At 40.2% G+C, this 27,009-nt stretch overlaps 1 protein-coding gene across 1 annotated transcript in view; it reads left to right on the forward strand.

Moving 5' to 3' along the window:
- The window catches only part of KCNQ5 (potassium voltage-gated channel subfamily Q member 5), a 463,497-nt gene that overhangs the window by 417,749 nt on the left and 18,739 nt on the right, over positions 1 to 27,009 (forward strand). Inside the window, exon 10 of the mRNA XM_087438809.1 lies at positions 20,658 to 20,766. Coding sequence (XP_087294935.1) covers positions 20,658 to 20,766 — 109 coding nt within the window. The remainder of the gene's footprint in view (positions 1 to 20,657; positions 20,767 to 27,009) is intronic.

The following is a 27,009-nucleotide window of genomic DNA, read 5'->3' on the forward strand; positions in this document are numbered from 1 at the left end:
CTTCTTCATACGCTAGGGTCACACAGACCAACCCTGGTACAATACAGACAGGGATGATCCAAAGGAATGAGTACTAGGATGTGGATATCATGGGGACCATCTTAGTGTCTGGCCACCATGCATGCCTTAAGTTGGGTATGTCTTTCAAGTGGCAGATTTCTACTGCTCCCTGTGATCTTTCCAGGAACCCCAACCACCAGCTTTCCATCCCTTTCGAATGTTTCCTTTACCTGCCTGCCTCTAAAGGCATTCGAGTTTGTGACCTCTGGTCTAACTGTTGCTGATCAGTGTCCTATATATTATATTTCAAAAAATGAAAAAATCATGTCCTGCCCCTCAATCTTGATCACATCACAACTAGACTATTATATTCCATTCTTAGTGCAGTCTTTCAAAAGTAATATTAAGAAAATATTGAGCATATGGTTCGTGTGACAAAAAATAAGAGAAAATGAAGGAGCAAGAAAGTCAGCTAGTCAGAACAAAACCAAAGTGTTCTAACCTCTATCCCAGCACTTTTGTTTACAATGCGCAGCCCATCTTCAACTGCTTCAAGAGGCTGAATAGATGTTCCTGGTCACTTTAAAGGGCAGAACCAGAACCAAGTGTGCAATAGAAATTTTTTAGCTCAATACTGTGACAGTCTAGCAGTTAGAGACCCCACACCAGTGGAATAGAGCCCATCATTGGAAGCCTTCAAACCAAACTTGGATGATCAACATTCAGGGATTTCTGGGCTCTTAAGGAGGTCATTCCAGAAAACTTCAAAGAAATTTTCTTCCAAACCCAGGTTTCTGTAACTGCTTTTCTGGCTCTTCCTTAACCATTCCTTCTTACCCTCCCTGGCAATTCCAAATTAAAAAGGGAGAGAAAGGTTGGCTGGGGAATGCTGGGAACACGTTTTCTGTCCTGACCCTGGTTTCACTTCTCTTTTACACAGAGAAAAGCGCTTCCTGCTGCTTCTTACCTCTCATTAGTCCCACTCTTTCTCTGCCTTTTCACTCTCAGCTGCAGCTCTTAATTTCCTGAGAAGTGTGTCAAGTGTGTCCCACGTATAATTGTGAAGTGTGCGTGTGTGCTCCACAGTGGAGCATTCACAGAATTTGGATATGCCCTCGGCTGGTGGATTTCAACTCAACTCAACCAGTATCCGGGGGCTGCTGCTCAGGGCCAGCATCTTCCTGGACGCTACATGGGCAGAGCGCGTGGACATGATGACTGCCCCCTCAGAGAACTTACCATTGGTCTGTCAGACCGCCCTGCCCACCCCAGTTACAGGATTGATTGGCACTGGGGGGCATCTTCCTCACTCTACAGACTTCACACTTATCAGAAATAACCTGTGGGTGACCTATGAAATTCACACAAAATAAGCACAAAGTTAGCCATTACACAAATTACAGAATTTACCTTGTATTTAAGAGAAGCATTTTTCAGCTTCATGGTGATTTTTCATTCATATATCTCAAATTATTTCCTTCAAAGCCACACTTGTCTGCTTCACAAAGACAAACCAATATGACACAATTTTAAAACCATATTTAATCGCTTTCATGGTGTGCTCTACTTGGTAAAGAAGGAAAAGAGGGTCAGAGAAGGCCAGGACGCTTCCTCTGCAGTGGACACTGACACAGGAAAAGGCCTGCCACCCAGGCTCTGCTTTCAGCTATCTGCAGTATGAAACGTTGTCCCAAATTCCTTTCATTTCACTTTCAATGTCTAAATTTTCCCAGATTTTCTTCTCTTGCCATCTATTTCCTCTGTTGCCATGCACAATGCTTAACAACAGTTCCTGGACTCTAAAAATATGGAAACCTCAGAAGAATATTGCCTGGGGAAAATCAATCTCTGTACCTCCAGTTACAAAGATTCATTTGCACATGAAACCCTTAATTCCCGCTGGTGAGAGATTTGCATCTATCATTAATGTAATGCAGTAGCAACTGGTACCACATTGTTCTGTCAGAGTCAGCGATCGATTGATGTTTCCCAAAATTGTTTTGAACCTACGTTCTCAGGATTTTGTGTTTTGGTTGAAAAGTGTCATGATTTCACGTCTTCTTACGTTTGTATCAGTTGTCTGTTGCAGCAAAACTATTCCCTTCCCCCAGACTTAGTGGCTTAAAATGGCAACCATTTATTTAGCCCGCAGTTCTGTTGGGCAGTTCCTCTGGTTTTGGCTGGACGCACTCGTGCATCTGTGATCAGCTGCTGGGTTACCAGGGCTGACTGCCTAAGGAGGCTCAGCTGGGCTGACTCTTCTCTGCTCTGTGTGGTCTCTATGCCTCCAGCAGGCTGGGCTGGTTCACATGGTGGTGGGAGTGGACCCTGCAAGGTCTGTTGAGGCTCAGACTCTCACAGAGTAACATTCACTGCATCCCGTTGGTCAGAGGAAATCACAAGGACAGTCCAAATGCAAAGGATGGGAAGATGAGGAGCTGTAAGTATTGTGGCCAGTACTTCAAGCTACCGCCCCAGTCATTTGTAGCTTATTTGCTGTATTACTTGCAATATCCTGTTGGTTCTACAAACACAGTGTTAGTGTCTGATTCATTTTGTATTCCTCCCTGTGGTTTCCTTCACTTCCAGAGCCTAAGAAGGAAAATTGCATTGTTAGCACCCAATATATGCCAGGCATTGACTAGGCATCTTTTATCTATTGGTTCATTCAATACCCATATAGTCATTTTGCAGATAAGATAATGGAGACCCAGAAAATGTAAATAACTTGCCCATGTAGCTCAGTCTATATGCTGGAGTTGGGCTTTGAAATTGCACTTAGATATTATTCCAAAGTTCTCTGTGTTCTACCATGCTGCTTAGCATGTTTTCTTTCACATGAGTCACATCACTAATGAATGAGTGAATGAAACTGGTATAAATCAGCCATAAGTTTAGTGTTAGTCAAATGATTCCTTATCTTCTCTTTCAGTTATTATGGCAAATCTGCTCAAGCCATGCCCCTTTATCATTACATACACTGCCAATTTTCTTCCCCATCCCTTCAAGTGTCAATTAAGGTAATGCATCAGTAATTCCTATTATTTTTTGAAAACAACACTTAAACGTTGCCATCTCTGGCCCACCTGGTCCAAATGGTATCCAGGCTCACACACTGGTGTTTCCTGGCAGTATCACTGCCAGTCTAATAAGAATGGAAAGTTGAGAAAAAATTGACAAGATTTCGAATTCCCCAACAGGTTTGATTAATGAATAATGCAGATTTGTGGTTCTGCAGTTTGTTGGGCCCTTGTAAACCATAACTGCTTTGACTGAGGATAGATATCTCTGAATATGATTCAAAGAAGATAGATCTCATCCTTTTGGAGATAGGATTAAATAAGTTCTTTTAAGTCACTTTGTCATTGATTTAGAATGTCTCTCCCTAAGATGAAGTATTGTCTGTCTTAGTCTAGAATGGCAAGAGCAATCTATTGATCTCTTCTAACTTGACCCAGTTCAATTATTTTACTGTTTGAGGAGGCTGTTTGAGATGGTGCTGTCAGGCATAGACCAATGACCATCCCAATTATCTGTGTGCAGTTGGGCTTTGCTAGGATTAGCGGAACATTTGTTTTAATAAAGGCAGTCCTGCTAGACTATGAATTTAACTTGCTTTGATTACAAATGCTTAGATGATTTACTAGTGGAACTACAAAAGTCTACAAAAGTCGAGTTGTGAATGAGTAAAAAAAATGTTTTCACAAAGCTGAGAATTTTATGTCTTTGTTTTCAATTGGGAAGACTCGTAGTGCCTTGACTACGATGAGTTCCCAAGGAATTTTTTATGAAAATTGAATTAACCCAACACAGTAGTTAGAAAACAATTCTGAAATAAAATGGAACTTGTTTCAAATCCTACTTCCCCCTTTAGGTGGGGTGAGATCAAGCAGATGACTTGCCTATCCTGCATGGTTGCTCTCTCTCTCTCTCAAGAAGCAGGAATAATACCTACTCAATAGGGCTGCCTGAGTAATAATGAGGTATAACGTGTAAGATCCTTGCACAATGCCCAGCACAGAATAGGTGCACAATAAATTGAATGTATCGTTATTATTTATTAATTCATTAATACTAATTTTTGCATTAATTTTAATGAGGTAAAGTCCTAGGCTTGATTAATTTGCATGTTTTCATCTTCCCTTCTTCCAATACTTGATGGCAATTCCTATCTGTGGTACATGGAAGTTTAAAAGTTGTGTGTTCATACAAACTTTATTCCTTAGACTGAATTTTAGAAGTCCTTCTAGTGAATAATTTATGTAATCATGGAAAGAATAAAGTTATCTTTATTACATCTCATACTATTGCTATTTATCAGGGATCATTGCCTTTATTAAGATGACAGAAATGGTTCATTTGTTCTGGAAGAGAGGCATTGTTTACTCTATGACAGGACAGTGTGTGGCATATAATAGTTGCTTAGAAAATATTTATTGTAAATAAATGAATAATGAATGGATATGAACAAATAACCAATTTAATATTTAGTTATTCATTAACTTATTCATTAACTTTAAATTCATTAAAGCTTATTGGTGAAAATTGCTTTAGGATTATAAAAAGACCCCAAACAAATGAGATGCATCACTGAAGCATAGAGTGTGATATTATTAAATGTGTTTATTGCTGAATCACTGAATGTTGAGGTATTCAATAAGGTGGGTATTTGAGTGACTTTTAAGAAGACAATAAAGTCATTTATTGCTTATATTGCTTTATAGTTGCAATCATTTTAAAAGAACACATAAAAACACTCTCCAGGGCCGGCCCCGTGGCTTAGCGGTTAGGTGCGCGCACTCCGCTGCTGGCGGCCCGGGTTCGGATCCCGGGCGCGCACCGACACACTGCTTCTCCGGCCATGCTGAGGCCGCGTCCCACATACAGCAACTAGAAGGATGTGAAACTATGATGTACAACTACCTACTGGGGCTTTGGGGGAAAATAAATAAAAATTATAAAAAAAAAAAAAAAACAAAAAAACACTCTCCAGTGTTCCCACTTGAATAAATATAATGAATTTAGTAACATATGCAATTAAAAAGAAGAAATAATTTTTTTTACATTTTTTCCTTTTTACCTTATGGACAGTTACTTAGCCATTATTACAGTGTGATCAGCAATTTTAGCCGTAAAGACTGTATTCATTGTTTTTGAAGAATCTCTAGTGCTTCATATCATCCCTCAAAAGAGAAAGATTCTTTTTAATTGTTAGGAACTATTCCATGAAATTTTGCCAGCATTTCTGCTAGCCGGTAAAGAAAGTTAATAGAGAATCTTAGAGAAATTCACGTCATAATTAACATAAATTAAGATGCTGATAATGCATGAATTATCTACTCAATCAGTGTAAGTGGAATCTTTGATCTTAAAGAGAGAATACTCAAGTGCAGTAGTGTCTTACATAATAGATCCCTCATTAGTGTGAATTAGTATTTCTGAATGTTGTTAATTAACAAGGCTGAGAAAAAAACAATAAAAATTAGGTTTACCAAATCACAAGCATGCTTGTTAGTGCGTTTGGTAAACACGGTGAGATTACTATTTTCATTGAATCCCCCAGCAACCAAGTTTCCTAGCTGGCAGGCACTATGCATAGTATGTTTCACCTGCCTTAGAATAACTGACCATGTGCTAAGAGTTTGTACTGAAAGTTGAGATAAGTAATGTTTTAGGAAGTTACCAAGAATGTAGTTTTGTGAATAACAGGGAGATGGTATTCTATTTCTGAGATGACTGTAGAAAGGTACAGAACTCCACAAGGAAAGTGATGAAAGTTTTCCCAGTTTTCTCATTTTCCCAGACTTTTAAGCATTTTAGCTGGCATTGAACAGCCGGTGCTCTCTCTTACACATTAGGGTCCTACGGTAAGTGGGTTGCAGACCACATGCATTTGTGTGTGCTGCCTGGTAGGGAAGCACGTGAAAAGGGAGCAGATAAGATATTTTGGGACAAGAAAGAGTTTATCGTTCATGTCAAAGAGCTGTGGGTGACTTTTTTAAACATTTGAGATAAAATTGATGATGGAGAAGTTAGAAAAGAAGAAATATTGAAGAGAAGTAAAAATAAGGGCTGTGCACCAGGCAGAAAATACTGTGTCTATACAGTCTTTATACAGACTATACAGAATGTCATGAAATCACATTAATATGTTATTATTATCATTTTTTAATGAAGTGAAACAAGGTGAAATGGGAAGTTATGGGCTGAGATGAGAAGGGGTGGGGTAAGATGAGTGGACAGAATAGGAAATAGAATGTGTCACAGGTAGTAAGAGCCAGTATTGTTTCATGAGCATTTTAGATTTTTTTAAAAGAATTTTTATTTTACCAAAGTAATACGTATGCTTGGTTTTAAAAGTCAAATAATAAAGATTAACACAAAATGAATCATGGATTTAAATGTACAGCATAAAGCTATAAAACTTTTAGAAAAAACACAAGAGAAAATCTTTGGGATCTAGAACTAAGTAAAAAGCAAAATCCATAAAAGGAAAATTGATAAAGTGGACTTCATCAACATTTAAAACTTTTGCTTTGCAAACTACCCTATTAAGAGGATGAAAAGAAAAGCTACAGACTGAGACAAAGGTTTGTGTGTTTGCAAACCACACATCCAACCAAAGACTAGTATCTAGAATACATATAGAACTCTCAAAACAGTTAAAAAAAAAAACAAACAATTGAGTTAGAAAATGGGCAAAAGACACAAACAGATGTTTCACCAAAGAGGGTAGAGAGATGGCAAATAAGTGCATGAAAAGATGCTTTATATCACTAGTCATTAGAGAAATGCCAATTAAAACTAGGAGATATCACTACACACCTCTCAATGACTAAAATAAAAAATAGTGACAACACAAAATGCTGGGGAGGATTCAGAGATGCTGGATCACTCAGACATTGCTGATGGGAATGTAGAAGGTACAGCCTCTCTGGAAAACAGTTCAATGCTTCTTATAAACAATGCAGTTACTATCTGACCAAGCAATTGTATTCTTGAGCATTTATTCCAGAGGAATGAAATTTATATTCATATAAAACTTGCACACAAATGTTCATGGTAGCTTTATTCATAATAACCCCAAGCTGGAAACAAGCCAGATGTCCTTCAACAGGTGAAAGGTTAAGAAAACTGTGGTACATACATACCATGCAATGCTATTCAGCAATAAAGGTGAATAAACTATTGATATGCACAACAACTTGGATGAATCTTGAGGGAATTATGCTGAGTGAAAAAAAGCCAGTCTCAAAAGGTTACATACTATATGATTTCATTTATATAACATTCTCAAAATGACGAAATTATAGAAATGGAGATCAGATTAGTGGCTGCCAGGAGTCATGGGTGGGGGATGCAGGGGGTGTGGCTCTAAAGGGACAACATGAGAGCTTCTTGTGGTGATGGAAATGCTCTGCGTCTCCACTGTGTCCATGCTGATAGCCTGGCTGTGATCTTGTACTGTACACTTTGCAAGATGTTACCATTGGGGAACCTGAATAAAGGGTACACAGGATCTCAGGATTGTTTCCCACAATGAATGTGAACCTACTATTACAATTTGAATTTATGATTACAGTTTACAAATTGAAAGTTTAATTTGAAGTAATTAAAATAAATAAAAAGTCAAATAAATAAGCCCTTTATAACAGAATACATGGGTCCTGCCTCAGCTCACCCATTCCACCCCCAGGCCTCCTTTCCAGAGCTGCCATTTTTATTTTATGGCTGTTTCTTTGATATTTACAAATTTTCATATTTTTTTCACTGTGAAAACTTTTTTGTCAGGTAACTGATCAGTTTCAAGTGATTTTTCTTGGAGAAATGTCCTGGAAATCCACCCTTCTTTCAGCTGTGCTGGCTGCTCGCTCACCTGCTGCACAGCTGTTTCCTTTGAACTTTTGATTTTCTTCTACGTTGGATTCCCAGTTACAGGGTCTCATGCTTTTGTCTTTCTTGATTTACTTTCTTATTTCAGAAAGTAAAACTCCAATAGTTTTTCAGGTAAAAAGATGGTATGATAACGGAAGGCACGATGCCGGCAGCTTTCAATGTGCCCGTCCCTTGGTCACACTAGTGCCACCTGAGCCCATTACCCTCCCCACCTGGTGCTCTGCCATCCTTCACCATGATCATGTGACCCTCTCGTGTCTCCTGTGCCTGCGTCTTCCTTGATCTTGGTTTACTTTCCCATTTTGATGAGGTACATCTTCCAGTACATTCCTGAGAAAGAGTACAAGGAAAGCAAATGTTTTTAGACCTTGCATGTTTCAAAATGGCTTTTTTCCATCCTCATGCTGCTTGATAGTTTGGCTTGGTATAGAATTTTAGGCTGGAAATAATGTCCCTTTGGAGTGTTGCAAGCTTCGCACCCTCGTGTCCTTGTGCTCAGTATTGTGAGGTCCAAAGCCATTCTGATTTTGTGTGAATGGTGGTATGTTGTTGCTATTGTTTTATTCTTAGAAGCTCGTAGAATCCACTTTGGTCCCTAGTGTTCGGAATTTTCATAATGCTATTCCTTGGTATGGGTGTATTTTTATCCACTCTAGTGGATACTCAAGGAGTCATTTCAAAAGTGGTAATTCATGACCTTCTGTTCTGGAATATTTTGCGATTTTTTTAATGCTCTTCTCCTTTCATTTTCTCTGTTGTCTCTTATGGAAATCCGTTATTTGGAGGTTGGACTTGTGGACTGACCTTCTGATTTTCTTATCTTTCCTCTCCCATTTTCCACCTCTTTGTCTTTTGCTCTATTTTCTACGAGTTTTGGCCAACTTTACTGTCCAAACCTCTTATTGAGATTTTTCTTTCTGTATCATTTCTAAGGTTCTTTGTGGTCGCTTACTAAAGGTTGCTTTATTTTAGCTTCCATTTTTGTTTCACGGATCTTGCCATATCTCTGTGAAGATAAATTTTATTTCCTTAGTTTCTGTTTCTTTCTAGCTGACTTTGGTCTCTATCTCTGTACTGGAAGATATCCTCAGATATTTAATGAACCCTGGATGCCTCCTTGCAATGAAGTGTGGAAGAAAGGGATGACTGGAATTTCTGAGTGTGTGGTTGGGGCTGATCAGCTTTGATCTTCACCGTGGGTTGATCTGGATCAGCCATTTCTTGGGGAATTTCTGATGTTAGTATCTTTAGCTCTTTTTTCTTGGGCTGGTCAGATTCCCCAGAGAATACTTATCCAAACTCCTATCTGGAGGGTAAAGGTCCCACTGCCATTGGTATAATGGTGGTGGGGTGCCCATGGGTCCTCAAAGTCCAGGCTGCCTATGGTCACTGAATACCCTGGTTCTTGGTACAATTCTCATCCTTCAACTCTGCCTGGTGACCCCTCACCCAAAGACTTCCAGTCAGTCTGCTGCTGGAAAAGGAAGAGCCTATGCCCAAGGGTAGGGGGCAGATTGCAGGCAGCCTTCCTTGTCTTTGTTATCCCCAGGGGTACATAGTGCTGCCAATTCCTGAGCCTTTTGAGTTTTCTGAAGTGTAAATTTTGTCGTTTCTCAGCTTTTCCCAGTGTCGGCATAGGGTTTTCTCTCTGGTGTCACCTCATCAGTTTCCAACTTGTCCATCTGCTTTCCCACTTCCAAAATTATGTTGTTGCTGCCTCTGCTTCTGCTCTATCCTTTGATAGGTTTATGTCTTTTTAAAAAGTATATCATCACTATAGTTTTAGTGGGTTTTTTAGAAGGATCAAGATTAGATGTGTATGTTCAATCTACCATCTTAACCCAGAAGGGAACATCTGTCTTAATTGTGTGTGTGTGTGTGTGCTGTATCACAATATTAAATATATTTATTATTATGGATGGAAATCAAAAAAGTTTCAAAACCTCTGCTAGGCCTTGCCCACAACAGAGTAGTCAAGTCCAGTCAAGGGCTTATCATGTTTTCTCCTTACTGTGAAGGTCTTCCTCAGAACTGAGAGAATCATAAAGATATATAGGGCCATTGTTTCAGAACGTGGTAGTCACAGGAAATTCTAAATCTAACTCTTTTTAGAGAAAAAAGGTAAGCTGTACTTCCTCTGATAGTGTATTTGAATGTATCTCTTCATTTCTGTTTTAGGTACTAGTACTACTTATTCTGGGTCCCAAATTTTCTGTTCTATGTCAAGAATGTCATAAGACAAAAAAAATAAAATAAAATAAACAGCAAGCACAGCCAAGTTATGCAATCTCTACCAATCTGTAGTCCTCAATTGTGCTAGCAGCATTTGCCATATAAATTGCATCTACTTTGGTAAAAATACACAGGAAAATGCCATTACCTGTTCAAAATATTAAAATTAGCTCTTTAACTAAAATATTGTTTTAAAAACTAAAACTTTTAAAACTAAAAAACTCCAGAATATTTTATTCTAAAACAAATATATGTTGCAGATATGAATACTTAGACTTTTTTCAATGTTTTTTTCTATTATTCAGAATTATTTTCAAATACTGAACAAAATAATATTTCAAATATATTGTATAATTTTAATTCTACAGCCTAGAAAAAATTTAATGGGATATGTTCACAGATGCATCAAAAATTTCCTTGTAGCATTATCTTTTATTTTTATGGGAATTCAATGAGATGATTTCCTCATTCTTAATAAGAACTCACTTATAATCCACTTACTCCAAATCTCCTAAGATTCAGAATTGAGTAAGCAATGGTCACATGACTTAAATTTCACAATTTGTCCCTCAGGTGCTAGCAATATGAGGTACTGGGGTAAAGGTCACATTTGGAAAAGCACAAGGAAGTGAAATATCCAGAAGTGGGCCAGGAAGTCACACTGTGTCCCCCTGTAATATATTTACCTTTCCACTCATGCTACATTGTTTTTGAAGAGAAAAGTAAGTCTGAATTTCCTTCTTTATTATATTAATATGAATGATATAGATAGCTAGAGAGATTCCTCTTGCTTTTTGTACTGACATTAAAATTCTGCTATCATTTACTAATTATAAACTTATAAACCCAATAATTTAAAGTGGACCTACAGGTTTGCATTTCAACCTAAAAATAAAAGTGCAGCATACAATATTTATTCAACAACTATTTCCTGAGTTCTACTATATAAGTTATTCATTCTTTTACTTTAAACTTCTTTTGCCTCTGAAATATTTTTATGGGCCACTGGGGGAAAATCCTATTTTAAAATCCTATAAAAATTAAACATTACAAGGAAAAATTCAATATTTTTTCTTAGTAGGATCTCGAATCATACCTAGTCATGAAAGATCATCAAAAAAAAAAAAAAAAAGCCACAGTACAAGAAAAAACAATAAGGCCAAAACCCAGAGGTTAGCTAGTGAGTTACACCTTGTAACTGTAGGGATTCGGAGTGAGTCTCCCCAAGATGTACTGCTCTGGCATGCAGACTATTTCTAGCTGAAAACATTCAAGGCCCAGATGACTCAGGATAAAACTTTGAACTTCCCCTAAACTGCGTAAAATAATTTAAAGATGGGGGCCTCCTCTGGGAAGAACTGTCGCCACAGACAGCAAAAGTGAAATGTGGATAGGTGTGGTGGACAGGGAGGAACCACCAAGGCCTGTGATGGAGGTCCCTACTGTGGCCCGGTGTGTTGGCATAGCCCAGCAAATATTTGTTTCCTGAACATGAACTCTTTTCATCTTCCTGTGAATTGCTTTCCCTCCCTTTGAAGTCCCAGACCTCTACCTCCTTCTCCTTAGTTTAGGATGATGCTTATGTCTCATTTTACCTGACTGTCTTTAGAATTTTTCATGCTATGTGAGTTCCCCATGTACATGTATTAAATTCGATTTTCTCCTGTTAATCTACCTTATTTCATCTTAATTATTTGACTAGCCATAAGAACCAAGAGGGGAAGGAGGGAAATTTTCCCCTCCGCCACATAATCAATAAGATGGAGACAGTAGAGAGGTGTCACTCTCACTCTGATTGGTTCCCTCAATAAAGATTAGCACACTGTTCTAGGTGCTTGAGATACATCAGAGAACAAGATCCTGGTCTTTGTGGAGCTTACATTCTAGTAGGGAAGATAAGCAATGAACACAAACAAGTCAGTTGTTCAGTATGTTACAAGGTGACAAGTACTGCGGAAAAAAGTAAAAGGAGAGCAGAGTAAGGAGATAAGATTGATGCGGGGGCGGGGGTGTGTAACCTTAAATAGAGTGATCCAGGTGGTTCCCTCAGAGAAGTGCTGTTGAACAGAGATCTGAAGCAGCGAAGGAGCCTCGAGGCTTCCTGGAGAGGAACAGTCCCTGAAGGGAGCCCTAAGGATAGAGGTGCCTGGCCCCTTCAGGGAGCAACTGGGAGACCCGGAGGCAGAGAAGGGGGGCATGGAGGGAAAAGAGTGACAGAAAGTGGCAGAAGGAACAGACATACAGAGCCTTGTAGGTCTTGTAAAGACTTGGGCTTTACTGTGGAAAAAATGACGAGCCACTGGAGAGTTGTGAGCAGTAAGATGTGATCTCGATTTTACAAGGATTTCTCTGTCCTTAATAACCCTGAATCTTGGGCAGGCCATTTAACCTTGCCAAGCTGCGGTTTCTTCAGCTGTAAAATGAGCATCATGTTTCTAATCTGGCAGTATTATATTTTAAATTACAGTTCATATTTGTAAACAACCTCCCATACAACCTGAATAAATTACAGCTAACAATAAACTTAAGGGCCCTCACCTCCACATCACAAAGTGCTCAAGGCACAGGCCCTGAATTCTGCCATCTCTAAGCACAAAGTTGAGAACGGGGCCATCATGACCTCTCAGCTGACAGCTTCTCCAGTGAAGACCCTCGTCCCTCAACTTCCAGGAGGTGATTCACCAAGTGAACAAGAACACAGTGAAGGACTGTCTACCCAATCACTGAGTTCATGTATTTTAAAAATCCTAAATCCAGGCATTATTGAAGTTAAAGGAACTGCTGTCCTGGTGCCAGGGGAAGTGCTTCATGACTCGGGAAGCACGTGTGCACTGTCTTCTTTGCACCAGCAGTGTTCTACCGGAGGAAGGTACATAGATGAAAAGACACGGTCTCTGCCCTCGCAGAGCTCACTGTCCAGTAAGGAAAGGGGCTTGTAAACAAGCTGAATAATAACAGTTGTAAGAGACATGTGTCCACAGACAGCAGAAGGGCTGAGTCCTTCTCCACCTTCATGGAGGTGGCAGACTCTTGAAGGGCTTGTAATTGCAGAGCTGGATCTGAAGCTCTCAACTCTGTCATGCTGCCCTCCACACCTCATCCTCTGTGCTTTGGATAACCCAAAATAACACTAATTGCTAAACTGTAAAATAAAATTCTACTTTTTAAAATAGTGCAAAACTTATTTGCATGCTGAAATTTAAACGTTTTGTTCTAAGCATTCCGATGTCCTCTCCATTTTCTGGTGCCCCTTGTTTTTGTGGTGCCCTATGCATATTATAATCTGTCCACTGCAAATTCAGCACCCAGAGATTGCCAGCCAAAAACAAAAAAAAAGGGACAGGAGAGAAGCTGGGGGTGTGTAGACAGCACCCCATGGGAGAGTACCCAAAGGTGATGATGCTTAAGCAGCACCTCGAGCAGCTGTTGCTAGTCTGGTGCAGCTAGAGCAAGGGATGGAGAGGCAATGACAAGATGAGGCTGAATGGGTGCTTCAGAGCTATCAGAATAAAGATCCCTCACATGGCAACCAGAGATGCTCAACTTGCAATCTGCAAGGACAAATTGACTTTGACACTAAACATCAGTTGATACAGAGGAAAAGAGACTCGAAGGGAATAGGCCAAAATTTAGTAGGATTTGCCTCAGCATGTTAGAAATATAAACACATTTTTCTCATTCTTGATGACTTAATTTAAAATTCAAAGTTTCAAAGTTTCTACAGTAAGCATGTATTACTATATATGTCTCATTATAATGAGAGAAAAATAAGGTGAAAGTAAGTATTTGAAAAGAAAAAGGTCTAGAACAAGAAATATGTTACCTGGAGTATTTTTCTGGGTTCCTTACTAATGCCTTGAGGACCCAGTAAGTCTCTTGGAGACCTGGCAGCATCCAGCACAGAACAGAACAAAAGGGCCTGGCCAAGGACCTAGTGAAATTAAATTGTGCTGCTCCATCGCGGCCCAGGAGCTGTTCTGGACTCTAGCTGGATTAAAGGAATTGCCTTTGGACCAGCACCTGGCTAAAGTGGACCCTCGAATTTTAGGATGATATTTAAGGTGTTGGGAAATGATAGTGGGGGAAAGGTTATTGAAATACAACCAACAGCAGAAGGAAGGAACCCTTGGAAAATAAATTAGAATTCATAACAGGATGTAATAAATTAGTATTACCACCACTAATAGTGGCCATTTTAATGTGTGTTTTCCATAGCATAATGGAATAGAATCATTACAGGCTTCTTTTAAATTCCTAAAATTAAAATGTATTGTAAACTTCTAACCCTCACACTTTTACCATAAGAAACGTTACGATAGTGGTTTTCTTTAAATTCTGGAACTTGGGGAGACTTTTTTCTTCATTCTAACTGTTTTTCTATTTGTCAAATACTGTATTTAAGAAAACAAATATTATTTTTGTGGTGAGAAAAATCTTTAAATTCCTTAAGAAATTTTAAAAGTAATACAAATCATTTATAATCTCGTGCTGTAGTATAACTAATTTCATTTTTACATTTTCTTTTTTTATATCATTGTACATAGTTATAATCAACATGAGTGTTTAGTTTCATATTTTAATTTTATTGAACATTTAAAAATACCTTCGTATTATTATATACTACTCATAATTATCTTTTTTGTAGCTGTGTAATATTACATCATGGTCAAATACCATCATTTACTATAATTTACAGTTTCCTACTTTGGGACATTGAAATTTATATAACTATTTCTCTATAGTAGGCAAGCATGCAATAAACATTATTACATTAAACTGTCTTTATTTTCTTTTTGAAATTATTTTCCAAAGTAAACTTCTCTGGTGTAAAATTATAATTATACTGATCATAAAGTTTCTTAAATTTTATTTTTTGTGAGGAAGATCAGCCCTGAGCTAACATCTGTTGCTAATCCTCTTTTTGCTGAGGAAGATTGGCCCTGGGCTAACATCCGTGCCCATCTTCCTCTACTTTATATGGGACGCTGCCACAGCATGGCTTGATGAGCGGTGCATCAGTGAGCGCCCAGGATCCGAACCTGAGAACCCCAGGCCACCAAAGCAGAGCACACAAACTTAACCACTACGCCATTGGGCTGGCCCTAAATTTTTTTATTGTCATAAAATTTGGTTCCAATTTGCATTGTCACTAACAACGTCAAAGTGTACCAGATTCACCTCAATTTTGTTAGTATTAGTTACTATTCTTTTGCTAATTAAATAAGTCCATACTTTCGCATAATTTTAGTTTATATTTTTTTATCTCTAATAAGGTTGAATAGTTTTCTGTCACTTTTTGCTACTAGCGGTCTCTCCTGACTGATTTATTTGTACATTTACCTTTTGACGGTGATCCATTCAAATAAGCTTCCTATATGTTATAAATATTAAGCCTTTTTATATCTTTCTGTTTTTCTCTAATCAAGCATTTTTCTTTGCATTGTAATTTAGTTATTTCAAGTAGTAACATTTTCTGTCTTCATGATCAAAGCTGCCAGCTGTCTCCTTTATAATTCCTTTTGTCAAGCCAAACATCAGGATGTTATCATTCCTGCACAGACAAAACAAGTGTTTTCTACTAGGATTTGACACTTTGATTTCGTTTTGGCCTATGAACTTGTATAAAAACAGTAGTGATTGCTTTCAAAGAGAACCTTTCAGCCAGGGCTGAGAAGAGTGGGTTTCAGATGGCAGAGGAGAGAGGAGAATTACTGGATTCATAAGCTGAGACCTTTAAGTTGAATAAAGAGATGATGAAAACTTGTTCCTACATCACCAATTATCACGGGATTTAAAAAAAAAAAAAATTTCTGTTTTATATGACTGTCTTGTGAAGCACCTACATTGTCTCAGATTGTTCCTGCGCAAAATGTACTGGTGGTACCCGGGGAGCACGGAGAAAGAAATGTAAAAAGAAACCTGAAAGAGCTAGAAATGCCCTACCCTCTTTTCATAAATATCTGCATCTTGATAGCAAAATTCCATAGTGGGAACAGAAAAACAGTCTTTGGATGTGGCAGAAGTTTCCAGAATGTTCTCTTTACCTCCTCTCTCTTTATTTTCTAAGGTCCAAGTGGTCCTTTCCAAAAACTATGAAATAGATTTTCCAAAATGTGTGGAACAAAGAATTGGAAAGTAAATTTTGCATGCTGGTGATTAACAGGCAACAGAAGAGGGCTGTTGGAGACAAAGAGCTGTATCTCAAGCTTCTTTATCTCCAAGCCCAGCTCGTGCATGGGGTGGGCCCGCCATCCCTGGGAAGATTGCCCACAGGGCAGGACTTTGGGCAGCACCTCACGCCATTGGCATCTTACCCTTTGTGACGAGGTTTTGTGCAGATCAGTGCTCATATAAGCTTATGTTCCCATAACCCACATTTCCCAGATGCCAGGGCAGAGAGCCAGATGTGTGGTTGGAGAGCAAAGAGCCAGCGTTGGCTGAAAATTTAGCTCCACCCAGGTGCCTTAGAGTTCACAGAGGGTTTTAAGCCTCTAGGAATCATGAGAAAGACATTTAATGTGCTATTAATCTCACTAGAAAGAATATTGACATCTCAAGATACTAACGAAGCAGAAAGATGACATTTTCCCTATTTTTGTGGCTTTGAAATAAGGAGAAAAATTCTCTAACTCAGCCCTTGCTTCAACACATACCAGAAAATATGTATTTTTTATTCATTTGCTCTGACTAAACCTACAAAAAAAATTTTTAAAGTATTGAGAATTTAGTTTATGCCTTGAACAATCAAGATACAAGTGGTATAATAAAATTCCACAATAAGATGCATTTGGATATAACACCACTGGTGGCTGACTCCCATCCTCTGCCCAGCCCTGTTCTGAAACAGGATGAGGAGACGGAAGCTCTTCCTAGGGTGCAGGACAGGGGAGGCTGGGGGGAAACTGTCTTGTAATCATTTGGGACATTCCTGGTTCCACTACAGTCAATGCAAACATTATAGTTTCACTGTCTTTATTTTTGTGCTTATTGTGACAGTGCACACCTGCTGAAGAAGTTTTCCATAAACCTCATAATAAAAGGACCCTGTATTTTTTTTTCTTTTTTTGCTGAGGAAGATTGGCCCTGAGCTAACATCAGCGCCCGTCTTCCTCTATTTTGTATGTGGGACACCGCCACAGCATGGCTTGATGAGTAGTGTGTACATCCGTGCCCAGGATCCGAACCTGTGAACCCTGGCCCACGGAAGCAGAGCACGTGAACTTAACCACTACACCACTGGGCCAGCCCCAACCCTGTATTTTATACTGTTTAATTGTTTGGACCTGCATCATTGTGTTATGGTTGCTTATACTGTATTTTCAAGTAGGTATGTCACTGATATAGGCATTGCAGGGTTTGCCTTCCTGCAGCCTCTCCAGTGCTCCCGGTTTTCTGAGGTATAAGATGAGACGTGTCAGAAGTGCCTCTCCCTAGAATTCAGATGAGAGAAAGCAGTCACATGCCTCTGTCGCAAAGGACAGCATAAAATACTCTTGTGAATTCTGTACTGGGAATCCTAATAAAGTGCATTACTCGATATTTCCTTTTGGGGCCTAACATCTGGATATCTCACGGGGGTCCGTAATGGCAGCTGGTGGCCTTGGCTTTGTATGTAAGCCCCCCTTCTCCCACCCCACACACGCCCTCCTCATGGTTCCAGAGTATGTGTATTTCCAGGTCTCCTTTGGGGTATGAACTGGCTCAGCACATGTCCATAGTAACCACACTGCTCTGAATGTGATTCTTTCTCAACGTTGGGGGTCCCTTCACTTAAAACCAACACAGCCAGGTGCACACAGCCATGGTAAGGAAAATGTAAAGCAGGAGAAGGGAATTCAGATGCCAACAAGAGGTGCAAGAGAGGAAAATCTGGAAAGAGTCAGAGTTAAATAGTGCAGCTCCAGAACCCAACTGCCTGGGTTTAAATTGTGGTTCTGTCACTTACTCTCTGTGTGTCCTTGGGCAAGTTTCTTAGCTTTCTGTGCCTCACTTTCATAATCTGTAAAATAGGGGGTAATAATAATACATAACTCATGGGGTTTGTAGCAATTAATTAAAGTTCTTGGCACATAATTAGATTTCCCTAAAAAGCACTTATTACTATTATTATCATCATTGTTCTTGTCCCTGAGTGAAGAACTGGAAATCATGAAGTTTTTCCAGTTGTATTAGTTTCTTAGGGATGCCACAACAAAGTACCACAAACTGGGTGGCTTGAAACAGTAGAAATTCATTCTCTCACAGTTCAAGAGGCCAGAAGTTGGAAATCAGGGCATCGCTGGGTTGGTTCCTTCTGGAGGCTCTGAGGGAGAAACCATCCCACGCCTCTCAGCGTCTAGCGGTTGCCAGCAATTCTTGGTGTTCTTGGCTTGTAGACACATCACTCCAGTTTCTGCTTCCATCTTCTCTGTGTTCCTGTGTCTTCTCTTTTTCTGTCTTTTAAGGACACTTTTGTTGGATACAGGGCCCACTGTAATTCAGTATGATCTCAGCTCGAGATCTTACCTTAATTACATCTGCAAAGACCTTTATTCCAAATAAGGTCATATTTTGATGTTCTGGGTGGACATGAATTTGGGAGCAACACTATTCAACATGCTACACCAACTAAGAGCAAGTTGTGATCAAATCAGAGGAAGGAATCGTGAACAGCTCCTGGAAGAATGTTATCTACTCTTGGGCGTGAGGTCTGTGCTCTGAAAGGGCTGTGTTATGTGGGTGGTCAGTCACGAAAAGGGACCAGCTTCCCTCAAGGTCAACACTGAGTCAGAACCAACCACCAAACAGCGAGTTAATTGGCGTCCTCTCCTTTAAACTGTGGCAGACGTCTCTGGAGAGATGTTGAATGTCCCTGGCAGGGACAGGCTGCACCCATCAGGCAGCACGTGTGGTGAGCTCTTCCCCTGCCCTCTCCAGACACTCGGCATGCCGCGATTTAACCCCCTGAATGCACTCTGACACTGGGTAATGCAATGAAAAGGACAAGGCCTTTGGTGCCTCAGGGAACCGGATTTTAGTAACATGCTCTGCAACTTACTAGCGCCGCTTACCACCTTTGGGCCCCAGACAGTGTACTTACGTTCTCTGAGCTGCAAATTCTGTGTCTAAAAACTAGACATCATATCATCACCAGCTTGTAGAGTTGCTATAAGTAAGAAAACTAATATATGCAGAAGCTTCACCTAAGTCCCTGGCATAAATTTCAATGAGTGGTTGCTATTGTTATCATTACCGTAAGGTGGTAGTTCTGTCTTACTGGGTTTGAGGGAAAGCAGGCCAGAGGGACGGTGAAGAAGAGCTGTGTTGACCCATCACCTCTTCCTCTACCACCGCCTCCACTCCCAGCACACGATAAACCGAGTCAACATGCAGTAAACGCTAGTTTAAGTAAACGTCGCAATAACTGCATTCCAAATGTAAGCACTACTCCAGTGAATGCACCTCCAGTAGCCTTTCAGGATTTTGACCCCAACCAGGGAAGCCCATGGCAAACTCTCTCCCTTTCATGACTTAGCAGGTGAACACTGGGCAGAGCAAAGGCAACAGAAAGCAGTATTAGTCCTTCATGGTGCACTCATCTCTCATGAGTGCATTTGTATTACTTTATTTACTTTATTACCAAGGTAATACATGTTCATGTAGAAATTTTAGAAAATATAGCCATGCAAAAAGAATAAAATCATTCTTAATCCCAGATAGATATATAGATTTTTTCTTTAATAATATATTGTGCCAGTTTTCCAGTCACTAGTCTTCAAAGTCATTTTTAACAGTTTTCTAATATTCCTTTATACAAACCTACCAATGTTTATTTAACCCATCCCCTACTCCAGGAATTTTAACTTATTTTCAATATTTTGTTGCTGAAAACAAAGCTGCAATGATAGGAGCTTCTTCCTTATTAATTTTATAAATTCTCCCTAATTTGGTATTTGCTGTAATCCCCTTTTCCAAACTTTGCAATTAACCCAAGAGTTAATTTGTTCAGTTTATGAGCATAAACTCCAATTATTATCCGATCTGAAACTCTCTCAGCTTTGGCAGTGTTATCGCACGCAAGCGCCCTCCTGGGCTGCCTGTGACTGAAGAGAGGTCAGTGTTCTCGGGTCTGACTGCTCACCCACTTGTTCAGGGCACAGGGCTAATGGGGTCAGCGTTACAGGTTTCAGTCAGTTCAGTGTCCAAAGACTGTTTCCCTGACTCCAAACAGCTGTTATTTAAATGCTGGCTGTTCATTTCAAAAGAACTCGGCAGAAGAGCATGGGTGGACCAACACAAATCCTTCCTCACCACTGGAAAGACAATGTGTCAGCAGCCTCATCTTCCCCATGGGAAGCTCAGAAAGGTATTCATGTCAAATCACATAAAATTGATGAGCCTGTAGAAAAAGAAGAAAGAACAATATTGGGGAAAATGTATCTTGATGTATGAGTTTAGTCTGTGAGTCCCCTCTAGTCTTGTTGAGACAAATGCAACACATGTTTTAAATTGCTGGTAGTGGTGGTATTTAATGCAGTTTTCTCTTGCAGCTGACATGGTCCTTGGCACTGACGATGTCTACGATGAAAAAGGATGCCAGTGTGATGTGTCAGTGGAAGACCTTACTCCACCGCTCAAAACTGTCATTCGGGCCATCAGGTTGGTGGAAAACCTTTGACAAAATGATTCTGAGTCCTCCCTCTGATTATTTGAATTACTATGTTGCTAAGTTCTTTTCCCTGCAGGTGAGACTCTGGGAATAATTATTTTCTCTTTTCCTATTCATCCACATGTCTATTAAGTTCTGAAATATTTTTTCTTAATACAAAACTCTACTGTGTTCAACATAAAGTATGTTACAAAAGGTGGGTGGGATTTGAAAAGCCAGGCTGTGCCAGAGAGATTACATAAGAATTGACTTGTCATGTGTATTTGTTGCTTTAAGGACATTTAATGTATAGATGCAATTGGATTTTTAAAATTATTTTTATTGATTTTATGCTCCAATCCATGTTCTGTACTTTGTATCAAATAAAAAACCCTCTAGGTTATTTCAAAACAGGTTGAGTTCTGAAAATGTGAAACCTGAAGGACTCTGCAATGAGTTCCTCCCATCCTAGTAAAACGCAACCATTGAAAGCTAATCTTAATATGTTTCCTCTCCTAATGACAGAGAGCTAAGCGAGTACCCAAAGCAACTTACACTTAGATCTCCAGGATCCACTCCCCACAAGAAGTCCTGGACCTGGCTTAAGTGAACTGCTGCATGCTCACCCTGCCCAGTTTAATTCCTTTGGGAGGACTTGTATCTGCCAGGGAACGCAGAGTGACTGTATTGCAAAGAAATATCTCCGATCTTTTTGGCTCTTTGTGTCTCTTAACAAAAGGTCAGAGGAAAGCTTAAAATATCAAACCCAATTTAGGCATTCCAACACTTGGTCTATACTCAGATATCAGTATGATTGATTATTTACTTCTGTTTTTAGTTGGTCATTTAGCGTCATGTTACACATTGCTTTACCTCCTGGTTGGGAGTCTCTGGGAAAGCAAAAATGAGTTATAAAGATTTTGGTAAATATTTATGCGGGCAATACATGATATGATGAAAACGTGTACCCCAGAAGATGCTTAAACACTGTCTGTAACAGCAACCTCAGAGGAAGTGAAGTGAAGCCCCATTCCTTTCCAACAGAACCTTCCAGCAACAATCCCTGTGGGTGGGGGCACCACACCTTCTACGTGCCTTGGACCATCCCAGATTATGCATCTCGTCTCATCATAATTGTTAGTAACACTCCCTGTCTTCCTCAAAGTACCCCAGTTTGGACAATTTTATGATCACCCTACCCCTGGGGAACCTAGACGCTTTGGGTAATATTTAATCCTAGAAAACCTAAGGATATGTAGTAAAATGATGCCTGAAGACTTCAGTTAAAGGGATAGAAAGTATCTATCTGCACTGTCCAATATGGTACCATTGGCCACATGAGGCTATTTAAATTTGAATTAATTAAAATCAAATAAAATTTAAAAGTTAGTTCATCAGTGGTCCTACCTGCATTTAAAGTGCTCAATAGCCAGAGGCAGCTAGTGGCTACTATATTGGGCAGAGAAGATGTCGTACATTTCCATCATTGCAGAAAGTTCCATTGGACATCACTGGTCTAGAAGTTACCTTGAAATTCTTTACATTCATTATATCCATCCAAGACCCTAAAGTCAAGTGGGGCAATTCTACAGATTAACCTGACTTGCAACAAGGACTGTAAAATTTTATCTAATGGGTGCAGATTAGGTTTCCTAAAAGTCATACTTAACCCAGTTTGTGTCATTTCCCAAGGCCTTCTGAAGCATTCTGCTTTTGCCTTATAACTTATAAAAAGAATTGTGAACTGCAAGAAAGAGTGAAATACGCTTATTCCGCTGCCTGAGCAGGTCAGCAGCAGCTGAGACGGACTTCGTTGAACCTTCCTTTCGACACTTGACTGATTTTTGTAAAGTCCTTTGCAGACTTCCTTGCTTTTTAGAATTCTTTCTTGGTTCTTGTTTTTAACAGAACTTTATTATTTACATGTCTCGCCTTTTGGTGGATTTTGGAAGCTTTCTGCCTGCTACTTTGTGACACTTGAGGGGGATGTTTTTCTCCATCGTATCCTGATTCTGCTTAGTGGGTTTTGTTTTTATCACTTCTAAGTCCCATTTAAAATTGTTGCATTCTGTAAGAATAAAACTGCTACACTCGATAACTTAATTGAAATCTTTGACTCATGGTAGTACTTAGTTTCTAAATATATGTGATTAAAAGACCAACAATACAATTAGCAGTTCTGAAAAGGAGTTTACAGGTATAAGTCCCTGAATCTTATGCAGAAGTGTCCTTTTCCTGAGTTTAAATACATAAATAAACTGAACATCTGTTGACCGTTTTTTTTTTTTTTTGCCAAAACACGCCCCCCTCTTGCAGATCACCTGAAATACTTTTTATATGTATATTACTGAGTGCAAGTGTTAACCATCTATTATTAATCTCTAAAGTAACCACTTTGTATTGGCATTTTCCTTGCTATGTTTTGGTTGTTTGATTATTTAATATGACTACTTGCTTGTGCCTTTTGTCTTTCAGTAACTCTTACAATAATAACAGTTTTCCCTAAGAGTCAAAATTAAAAGGTGTAGAAAATATGTATTCACTGTAAGGATGACAACATGGGAAATAATATTATTACATTCACAAAGAGCAAAGTAAGAATTCTTATTTTTGGTTATTAATATTTACTAAGCATCTGTCATTTTTTAGTTGTTTTTGAGACTAAAGATTCTCAAACAACAAGATGATTAAGGCCACTCTCCAAATGTGTCTGGATTCTGTTACACAGATACACTTTGATACTTTTTTTAAATGAATGACATTACTTTTATAGTAGTGAACAATGGCTATTCTTAGACATTTCCATATGTCTTAAAAGAGAAAAGAATACTTAGTTTTGTAGAGTTCCTCAGGATTACCACAGATTATTCTCAAAATATTATTTAGTGCATAAAGTTGCTGGAAATTTGCTTTCAAAGTCATCTCTGGGAGTGAAGACTGTACTTATTTTTAACAAAAGTTCTATATCTTGTTAATGATTTAATTCACACGACGTTAAGTTTCTTTTCATCCATTCATAGACATTAATTTCTAAATTAATTAGCAGGGAAATAAACAGATTGACAAGCAAATTGATAAACTCTTGAACATTCTGCACACGCACTTTTCACTATATTACGGCTTATTTGTTTGTGAGGGCTGCCATGCAAAATACCACTTGGTGGCTTAACCAAGAGAAATGTACTCTCGCAGTTCTGGAGGCTTGAAGCCCAAGATCAAGGTTTCTCCTGAGGCCTCTCTCCTTGGCTTGCAGACAGCCACCTTCTCGTTTGTCTTCATGTGGTTTTTCCTCTGTGCACACACACTTCTGTGTCCAAATTTCCCTTTCTTATAATGACACCAGTCGGATTGGATTAGGGCCCACCCTAAGGGGCTCAGTTTAACTTCGTCACTTCTTTAAAGGCCCTCTCTCCAAATACAGTCACATTCTGAGGTGCTGGGTTTTAGGGCTTTAACACATGAATTTTGGAGGCACACAGTTCAGCCCATACCACATGGCAAAACACCAGTTTTCCTATCATTGTTTGAAAAATATTTTCTCAGGCACAATATCAAAATTTTCAAATTAAAATAAGCCCATCGATAACCTGGATATGTGCCTTCACAATATTAAACATCTGAATATTTGGGAATCTCTGAAGACACCTACTGACTTTCAAGCTTGCACTTGGCATTGTCTAAACACTAAGTGAGTAAGAATCGGGCAAAATTCCAAGGGCAAAAATTAATATAAGTTCATTTATTTGAAATAATAAATTTTAAAAGTCATATCCAATACAACTCTATATTTATAAAAGGGTCTTATAATAATAATTTTTAAAAATACAAAATAAATGTTTGTATTTGTTTTCCTGTACCAAACTAGCTAGATAAATTCTCAGATATGCACAGAAGGCAACATACAAGTGCTGTGTTAAGCCCTGGGGAGAGGGCATTGTCTGTGAAAGCATCTCAGTGCAGAGCTTGCCTGCTTCTTACCAGCACTTTTTCACAGAATCACCACATCTAGGATCAAGGCCACTCTTCATCAGATCTTCAACAGGTGTTCTCTTGTCAGCTGGTTTTATGCAACCGTGTGTTTTGTCAGTCGTCAAGAAATGAGTCAGAATACCATACAACCTGCTCTTCTTGCGAAGACAACCAAGGCAGCCCGCGGAAGACTGTTCACTGTTTGAAGAGAAATGGTGGAGAATTGTTGGAGGTATCGTGTTCTCAACCTCTCCTCACCTCTCTGTGCGGCAACCACCCTGCCAGTTGAGGATCACTTGTGTGCAGGCCCTTGTTTTCCAAGCCAAGTCAGCCTTCTAGAGAATCAAATGAGTAAATTGGGTCTGGGGTGAAAACTCAAAGAATTCTTCAGTTGAAGCTGCCCCCGACTTCACTCTGGCATCGCCAGCTAATTCTACCCCCACTCCCCGCCCTCCCGGGAGCTACTCAGGAGAGGGGCTCCAAGAAACACGGCAGCCTGTGTGTGCCCCTGAGCCACGCACGTCCCTTCTCTGTGCCTCATCTCCTCATTGGTGCAGTGAGGTGGTCATGGTCTTGACTTTGTGGGGTTGGGTGAGGACTCCATGGATTAGCACTGGCAGAGCACTTAGGGCAGCGCCGGGCATGTGGTCAGCATCGCGGAAATGCCAGCTATCCTAACCTGCCGGCGTCTGGGCTCTCAGTGCCTTCCCAGCATGCGGCCTCCATGGCCCGTCCTCTGCTCAGGCCAGACCCTGTTCATTCTGAGCGCCACCTGCTCCCACCGCCCATCGCACATCGTGTCAGAGGGCACTTCTTTTCTCTCTTCCAAGGGCGTGCTCCCAACTGCCAGTCTGCAGCCTTGCCTGCCTCACTCCCTTCCCCGGAAGCCCTCCTTGTTTCCCCTTGAAGTCTTCTCCTCACCACCCGTGCTGAGGAGTCGCTCGGAGTAATGCCCCTTGGGGCTGGAGGAGCATTCTCCACCGACTGTGAGGCAGGGTTCCCAGTGGACCTCTCCCACTCGTCCTCTGGGTGAGCTTGCTGCCCTCTCAGGCAGCTGCCCAAGAAGGAAAACAGTGAGAGATGGAAGTTCCCTCTCCTCCCTTCCCCATCCACACAAAGGCCTGACCACAGACCCTCTAAATTTCCTCCCTGAGGTCAGTTCCTGCACTCACAAAATACATGTCGAGCTTCTACTCTGCACCAGCACAGAGATAAACATTAACAAGAAAGATGGATCCCTGCTGAGAATTGTGAGGGCTGCCAGAAACATAGAGTCAATTCTGATGCAGAGCAACATATCACTACAATAATAAGTCCAGGATACATGGGAGGTGGCATTCAGGAAGGCAGTCCGGAAGAAGGGGTATCCAAGCAGAGATCTGGTAGATGTGTAGGTACCGGCCAGGGTATTAAAGGGGTGTATGTTTAGGCAGAGGGAACTGCGATTGCCAAGAACCAGAGTTCAAGGCGGCATAAGAAAGTGTGTGTGTTGACGGGGGACAGGGGACAGAGGACGTGGGGGGGAGAGGTTGGACAGAGGAGAGGAGCAGGAACCGTCATAACAAGTAGGAAGGTGAGGAGGCTTTAAAGTACAGAAGCCAATGTATCAGATTGGTGCTTTATTCCAACTCAGAAAGATGGCTCTGACTGCAGTGGGAAGAACGGACTGAAAGAGAGGACTATTGTTATAATACCTGGATCTGCTGGGGCCTGAGCCTGGCAGTCATGGTGAAGAGTAGGGAAGGATGCATTTCAGAGCTCTTCAGATGTCAGAAATGATAGGATTTGGATATTTACTGGTTGGAAAGGATGGAGTGAAAAAGCAAGAGGAGTCAAGGATGTACATCTAGGTATCTGGTCAGACAGAGGCTGGCTTGAGGGGAGATGGTGCATTGTCATGAGTGTTGAGTTTGAGGGGTCACAGTGGGGCCCAGCAGGCAGCTGGATCCTTGGATCTGATGCCCAGGAGAAAAATCTGGAATGAGGATAAACTTGGTAGTTATCAGCACAGAAATAGATGGTTTACAGAAGTCTCAGCCCAGGGTTCTTGTGGGAGTCAAGAGAGAAGGTGGTCAACACAGAATCTAAGGCTCCCAAACATGTAAGGGGATACAAAGTGAGGAAGAGTCTGATGGAGACAGACTCCAAGCATCCAGACAGATGGACACTGGAGATTACGGTGGAAGAGGAGCCAGAGGAGAGTGTTTCCAGCAGGGGCAGTGGTTGACTGTGTTAAATGCTTCTATGAGGTGAAGAAGATCAAGAGTGAGAAGGTCCTTCAAAAG

The sequence above is a fragment of the Ceratotherium simum genome, chromosome 13 (genome assembly GCF_057802395.1).
Source record: "Ceratotherium simum simum isolate JZ-2026a chromosome 13, ASM5780239v1, whole genome shotgun sequence".
NCBI lineage: Eukaryota > Metazoa > Chordata > Mammalia > Perissodactyla > Rhinocerotidae > Ceratotherium > Ceratotherium simum.